General features: G+C 36.4%; 1 protein-coding gene across 1 annotated transcript; it reads right to left on the bottom strand.

Moving 5' to 3' along the window:
• Positions 1-3,536: 3,536 nt before the first annotated feature.
• LOC135834194 (uncharacterized protein K02A2.6-like) lies at positions 3,537-7,091 on the bottom strand. The gene has a single exon (XM_065348032.1). It carries the CDS (start codon positions 7,089-7,091, stop codon positions 3,537-3,539), a length of 3,555 nt encoding a protein of 1,184 aa, XP_065204104.1.
• Between the last annotated feature and the right edge of the window lie 1,352 nt (positions 7,092-8,443).

Here is an 8,443-nt window from a genome sequence, read left to right as displayed (position 1 = left end):
AGCGTAGCCCAGAACTTGAGCAGCTGAAATTTTGGGTGAAAGGTCTATGCTTGATACTTTTGATTGACTAATACTATACTGTCGCCAGAACTGAAATTATCATCAGAGATTAAATTTTTTCACATAACATATTATTTTTTTATTCACAACTTTGGGAGCCCCTGGAACCCAAAAAATGGTCATTTTGGGTTAACTAACCACGGATTTGTATTTTGTACATTTATTACAACATTTTAAGAGTGGTGGAGTACATAACTATAGCTGGTGTCAAAACATGGCCTTATCGCAACTCCTCATTTAATAAAACAAAAATTGTGCCAAGAATGCATTACTTTACTTGATTGAGTAAAATATTAACTATATAAGCCATGAATGTACAGAAATACAGGAATATAATAGTCACTTGATTTGCAGCAGGCATCACTTGAATATCATGTAAATACCTAATGAAAATCAAAACAATTTATAATGAGATATAAGTATTGTAATTAAAATAAAATTTGTAATCTTTTTATTAGAATCAGATTCCATAATGGTTGAATGCACCTAGAGTGCGCTAATGCGAAGGATGACTCGCTATTTCAGACTATCGTCACATAGTCCACAAAAACTGGACTAGTATTCGTCAGTATTCGTCACCCTTTAAATTTTTCTACCAATTTCATTGACCAGTTGACCTTCAAATTATGAAAAGTAAGATACAAAATGGAAAAAATATAATACACACATATAAGTGCAAAATGGAAAAAAACAAAATAAAACATATAAAAATATATACACACAGAGAGAAAATATGTAAAAACTATAGTGAACCCGTGAATGTGAAACTGGTGTGGATAGTGGCCCCCAGGCCCCAGTGTACTCAACTTCACTCAAGAAAGAGGGCTGTTTGTTAAATTCATAAAATTGCAGTAATTTGATCGATGTCTATGCTAAAAATACAATAGGTATGTTATTTTGAATCTTATGAACATAGGCAGCACAGCGTCCAAAGTCATTGAAATGAAAATTACCAAAAAATCGGTGAATTAAGCTGGAAACTGTAAAATCATCTCACCTCACCAATTAAGGATTTTCATCCAAATAATGAAATAGACAAATAGTTATGTACTTACTTGTCAGTTTTTCTATTGATAAGAATTGAGATTACTCAAAATATGTAGAACCTCTGCAGTTGTTCTTTTTTGTAAATTCCCACACCCCTTGTGCAAAATTTTAACCTGATCAAAATTAAATTTATGGTTGTATTTCACAGAATGTTCGGATAGAGCAGTATTAGTTTTTCCATTTCTAACATCCAAATTATGCCTATACATTCTATCGCGAAGATGTTTTTTCGTCTTTCCGATGTAATCAGAATTACAGTTGTTGCATGTTACTTTATACACTACGTTGTACTCTGGGACATGGTAGGAATTTTGTTTTCAATTTTCGAAAAAATTCGTTTGAAAAGGGTATTTGAATTTTTGTAAGCAAAAGCGATGGTAGGATCTTCCTGCTGGCATAAATTTTCAATTTTTTTAGAAGTTTTTCCAGCGTAACTGATAATTTGAAACTTTTTTGGTTCATTTCCAGAGGAAATGATAGAGTTGTTTTTTTGCTGAAAAAAAGTTTTTATTTGAGATTCTATCATCTTAAATGGATAATCATTAGCTAAGGCTACATTATAAATTTCATCAATTTTTTCACCATAAAAACAAGCATCGGAAAGACCAACATTTACTTACCTACCAAAGTACCCTGTCTATGAGATTTTTTAAAACATTAATTTTTTGTTTAGCAGGTTGAAACGAATGAAAATTTACCAACCTGTTTGGTCAAAAAAAGGTCATCAGTAGTTGTAATTGGTATACACATGAAATGAAATAACACCAGAATTTTCATTTTCAATGGTAAATTTTATATTATTATGAAGGGAATTAGCAAAATTAAAAAGTTCCTCAATTTAACAGGTTGTTGTCTTTTTATATTGTCATTAAAATTATCAATGATTTTCTTAAATATATGGTCCATGATTGAATCACATGCAACTGGTGAGTAACTATCACCCATTGCTACACCAGTAGTCTGTTTGTAAAATATATCATTAAATACGAAATAACCATTAAATAAAACAAACTTACTGACCTCGCAATATAGATTGAAATTATTTCTGAAGAAGTTCTGCATGGTAGTCCATTTTTCGATGATTATTTGATAGATGTATTGCAGAGGTAATGGATGTGTACATAGACACCACATCAAATGATACGAGTTGATATTCTGGGTCTGGTTTTACTTTTTTGATACGATTTTTGACATCTCTAGGTACATAGTGGAATACTTGAGAAGAATTTTCTGTCAATGTGTTCCCTTTCTTTCTCATTGTTCTCACCATCCTCCTCCTCACACCTATCAGAATATCTTCAATTGTTGCAATATTGATACATTGTTGACTTGTACATAGATTCAACTAATTGAAGTTCACCAATTTTTGACTGGTCTAATTTTTTTCTGATATGTTTCTTGAGGGCAGCACCTCCTTGGCGTGTAGCAACGCCATGGCTCTATCTAATGAGCAGATTGCACTCAATTAAATAATATTAAATAAATGATCAGTTGAAAAATTCCCTTCCAGATACAAGAGTAATTCAATTAAAGAAAGTTTCTCCGTTTTTTAAACATACCTATCATGAGTTGTCATCAAACAATCCAAGTTCTAAGTTCATCAACATCTAGATTCGAAAACTGTTTGTCTTTTATAAAGTTATTTGTATTTTGAATTCTCAGTCCATATGCTACTGTAACTTGATACCTTCATTCCATATAATACAATTCACGTTTACCAAGTACATATTGTAATGTCTTAACACGAGAAATAAAAGAAGAAACCATTACAAAACGTATTAAACTTTATAATAATAAAACACACGTAAGTATAAAGGTACCAAACTAAAAAGATGATGAAATAAAAATAATAAGTTGCGCCTACGACAACATAGATCGCGCTATATCGATAAAAATAATAATATTACGGAAGTAATCCGTATCAACCTCCCCCACTAAGGGGAAAAACGTTTCGGGGATCTCCTGTCACGAGTAGAACGACGAAGAACCGGAGGAGGCGAAGCAGGAGCCTCTTGATAGGATTGCTCATGAACATCGTGATCATGAAGCTCTTGATCTTCGAATTGATCCGCAAACGAATAAGGAGTAGAGGAAACACCTCCCGCAACATCGAATGAACGACTTCAAATTTGATTGGCATGACGCTTCGCGATGGAACCATTATCGTTGATCAAATACAGCACTTTACCAAGACGACTATGAATAAAACCATAGGCCCATTTTTCGCTTTTATTATAAACGCGATATTGAACCTTTTGATTAGGACAAAATGATCGTCTAGGTTCGTCCGCAATCTCCTTGGTCTCAGAATCCTTCGGTAGCAGTAGATCGAGCGTTGTGTTCATTGAACGACTGAACATTAATTCGAACGGTGATTTATTTGTAGTAGAATTAGGCGCACGACGATAGGACTGCAGAAAACGAGCCAATCATTGAGTTAAAGTGCCATTGGTGTCGCATTTTAAACCATTTTTCACCGTCTGTACGTAACGTTCTACTTGTCCGTTGGATTGAGGGTGGAACGGAGGGGAAGTAACATGCTTTACGCCAATACTTCGCAGGTAGGTACTCATTTCCGATGAAACAAACTGAGGAGCATTGTCCGAAACGAGCACAGTCGGATTACCAAAACGACTAAAACATTCGACAAAACATTCGATGACCTTTTCAGTAGTAATTGACTGCATAGGATAAACTTCTACCCATTTCGAGTAAGCATCGACCAAAATGAGTAAATTTGTACCATCGAGTGTACCAATATCGAAATGTACACGTTGCCACGGAGCTTTAGGATTCTCCCACTGATGAGGCGGAAGTTTATCGGCGTTTCGAGCGTTTTTACCGCAAATTTCACACTGCGCGACCATTTTTTCGATGCACTGGTCGATTTTCGGCCAATAAATGTAGCTCCGAGCGAGTTGTTTACATTTTACAATTCCCAGATGACCAGAATGAATTTCGCGTAGAACTGCATCGCGAAATTTGGCAGGAATGTAAACACGTTCGTTACGAAAAATACAGCCATTATACAAAGAGTATTCGCACAACTCCTTGGGCTTTAACGAACATTGCTCTTCCCCTGACAGCTGATGAAGTAGAGAAGCTGTGATAGGATCTTTCAAAGTTTCCTCGGCAATTTGAGCAGCAGTAACTGGAATTTTCTGCAACAACTCTTTCTGTAGAAACGTAGGTGTATCGATTTGGTTAACATCGACTTCGTTGTAAGGAAAACGACTGACAAAATCGGCATTGGCGTTCTGTTCAGAACGGCGGTACTTGATTTCGTAGTCAAAACCTTGAAGAAAAATGGCGTAATGCAAAAGTCTGGTAGCACTGAGAGAAGGTTTAGCAGCATGAGCGGCGAAAATCGATTGAAGAGGACGGCAGTCGGTAATTAACGTAAATTTTCTTCCAAACAAGTAATTGAAAAACTTACGCGTTCCCCAGTAGATGGAAAGTGCCTCCTTATCAATCTGGCTATAACGCTGCTCAGTAGGAGTAAGCTTATGAGAAACAAACGCAGTTGGGCGCTCACCATTTTCATCTTCGTGACTCAAAATGGCGCCAATCGCTTCCGGAGATGCATCGGTTGCTAGAATCAATTTTTTGCTCGGATCGAAATGAGTCAAAACGCGATCACTAGCTATCTCCTTTTTAATATTCTCGAACGCAGCACTGCAAGCTTTATTCCATTTAAATCTGGCATTTTTCTGTAAAAGTTTACCCAAAGGAGCAAATAATTGACTCATATTAGGAACAAAACGCGCGTAGTAATTCACTAAGCCTTGAAACGATTTCAGCTCAGCAGCAGTACGAGGTTGTTTAGCATTTAAAACTGCCTCAATTTTCTCTTGCGTTTTATGAACTCCATTGGAATCAATTTCGTAACCAAGGTAGGTTAAACGATCAGTAAGAAAATCGCACTTTTTCTTATTTAAACGAATGTTGAACTTACGGCATAATTCGAAAAATTTACGAACTCGCATTAAATGTTCTTTAGCAGTAGCAGAAGCGATTTTAACGTCATCGTAGAAAACGCATGATCCTGGAAGATCTTTCAGCATAGATTCCATAAATCTTTGCCACTTCGCTGCAGCACATTGAACACCGTAATTCATACGATTCACATTGTGTAAACCCTTTGGAGTATTCACCGTTAATATTTTCGAAGCGTTTAACGTTGTACACATATGCATATATGCTTCGCTGATATCGAACTTCGAAAAATAACGACAATTACCAGATCCATGAAACGTTTCTTCCACATTGGGAATTGGGTAATCTTCAGGGACGATATGTCGATTAACAGTTACGCTATAATCGCCTACTAAACGTACACGACCGTCTGATTTAATCACTGGCACAACCGGAGTAGCCCATTCTGAAGAAGTGACAGGCGTATAAACTCCTTCAGCAACCAAACGATCAATTTCAGCATTAACAGCAGCTTGAAGCGCATAGGGAACTGGTCTAGCATGACAGTATATCGGAACAGTCTCAGGTTTCAAATAAATTTCAGCCTCGACATCTGGAATTCGTCCAATACCGCTGGCAAAAATATCCGCGAACTCTTCGGTTAAACGTAAAATACCGTTTTTCAACTCGACATGTTCAGAAACAGTCTGATTGATAACGTTCTCGGAATCAGCAGGTTTGTAGCAATGATCTCGAATATTGATATTTAAAGGTAGCAACCAATCGAGACCAACAACACTTGAATAATCACCATCGACGATTTGCAGTTTGAGATCGAGAGATTTTTGTTTGTAGGAAACCGTAACAGGTACAATACCGATGATAGTAAGTTCACCACCAGTGTAGGAAGTAAGTGGGATATTTTCAGCTCGCATATTTGATAACAAACCAAGCTGACGTGCTTCACTCTTCGATAATAAAGTGTAAGCAGAACCGCTATCCGCTTCGAAACGTACATCACGACCATTTACTGATAAAGTAAGTTTTATCTTCGGAGTTGGAGCACTGCTTAAGGCGGAAATACTAGCGATATCAACCACTTTAACGGATCTAGCTGACTGAGATTCGTTTAACGCACGTATCATTTCAGATCTAGACATACCGCAAACGCTAGGAAGATGACCCGTTTTACTACACTTTTTGCATTTCGTATTTTTACTGCAATTCCTGCACTCTGTTGCCTTATGATCTTTTCGTCCGCAACGGTAGCATACGATGACTTGAGATGACGAATTCGATGAGGCATTAGATTTGGATTTTTCACTCTTCGAAGAAGACGTATTCGATGCAGCGGCAGATTGGGGTTTTTTCTTCTTACGCACTGACTCGTTGATTTTGTTCATCGAGTTATCACTATTCGACCTTGACGAATTGGTAGCAGTTTTGCCAGTCGGAGCAGATTGTAACTGAGTAACACCTTTACCTGCTTGTTCAGCAGCTTTCGCACGCGCAATAACATCTTTCAACGCAAGATTCGGGGTAGAGAAGTAATAACTTTGCAAACTCGTATCACGTACTCCCGCAATAATGCGATCTCGAATCTCCTCGTCTAAACGTGCATCGGTATCAAATTCGCATCCGATTGTAAGTTCTTTTAAAGCAGCATGAAACGAATTGAAATCTTCATTTTCTTGTTGAACATGGTTGCGAAATTTGTATCGGCAAACTGCTGAGAGCGGTGTTGGGTTGTAATGTTCGATTAAGGCTTCAGTCAACGTTTTAAAATTCACATCCTTCGGCTTTTTCGGTAGTGAAATTTTCTTCATAATAGCATAAGTTTCAGGTCCAACCGACGCAATTAGAAAATTAACTTTGTCGGCATCGAGAACTTTGTAGCAATTGAGATGACTGGTGAATTGCTCCAACCATGATTCGAAATCTTCTTTTGTAGCAGCGAAGCGACCAAACGGAGGAGGAATATTAGCCGCCATCTCGCACGACGAAAACGACGCACCGGACTCGGAGGAACTATCGGAATCGTAAATACTATCACTTACATCGTCGACCATAACAATTCGCACATACGAACATATTTAAAAACATCCTCGTCGCCAGTTGTAATGTCTTAACACGAGAAATAAAAGAAGAAACCATTACAAAACGTATTAAACTTTATAATAATAAAACACACGTAAGTATAAAGGTACCAAACTAAAAAGATGATGAAATAAAAATAATAAGTTGCGCCTACGACAACATAGATCGCGCTATATCGATAAAAATAATAATATTACTATCACATATGTACATGAATCAAGTTGCAATAGCGAGTATAGATTGGTTTTACCCAAATTAAATTTCATCATTTTTTTTTTTTTAGCTGAAATGCTGAATTAGTGAAATTGTACTTACTACTTACCTAGTTGAAATGGTAAAAGTTATCGTTATTGATATGTAATTGTAATCGAATTGGTTTTTCGGAAAAACGTCGTAGTTTCCGCTGGGTTTTAGAAAAGTTTGCACTTTTTTCTCAAAGTTGAAATCTTTGCCCTTGTTGAGGCGACTATTTGAAAGTTTTGCTATCAATATTTCATGGATTATTATAGGAATCACTACTACAAACTTTTCGTGATTTATCACTTTCTTCTCCACAGCGAGATTTTTGTTAGGAAATGACAAGTTCTGATGAGAGTGGAACTCTTCCCAATCGTTTATAAAGATGTGTACTGTTTCTTAGATTGAGGCGATATCCTGATTGATTACCTAGTGTGGTGCGAAAATTCTAAAATATATGGTTCGAATGATGATCAGCTGATTGTATATGTACCTGCTGATCTTGTCCTAGTGTCAAACATTTTCTCCCATGACCTAATTTCGTATTTTTTTAATGACTAACCGTGTGATCTGCAGTACTTCCATGATAACCAAGCTGATCACTGCGAGATGAAGCAAATTAGCCATATTTTGAGTATGATAGATTCATGTTTTCATTCGCTGTATACAACACGAATTCAAGCATCTAGAGTACTCACCAATTGTTTCGAATTGTCGAATAAAAACACTGTCTCGATCATGTGGCTGAAAACCTTACTCTGCATAAAGTACATAAATTATATCAGGATAGGAAACCACGGTCCATACTGTGAATTAATGAAAGTCTTAAATACACGATAAAATAATGAGTTATGTTAGTTTCATTTATATACTTTTAAAGAAAGATTAGGTACATAATTTATAACAGTAATGGAGCACATGTGGAATTTACGTGCTTGAATTTTAAATGAAAAATAATGTGTATTACAGAGTTACTCGACATGGGTACCTATCCCTATTAATATGTTTTCCCGTTTTTCAAACAATTTGAACCGATCTACCAATTGACAATGCCTTACCTAATGCACTTGCTCTTCTTGTATATAAC

Source organism: Planococcus citri, chromosome 2 (assembly GCF_950023065.1).
Source record: "Planococcus citri chromosome 2, ihPlaCitr1.1, whole genome shotgun sequence".
NCBI classification, from domain to species: domain Eukaryota; kingdom Metazoa; phylum Arthropoda; class Insecta; order Hemiptera; family Pseudococcidae; genus Planococcus; species Planococcus citri.
Note: the sequence above shows the minus strand (reverse complement) of the source record. Positions and strands in the feature narration are given on the sequence as shown.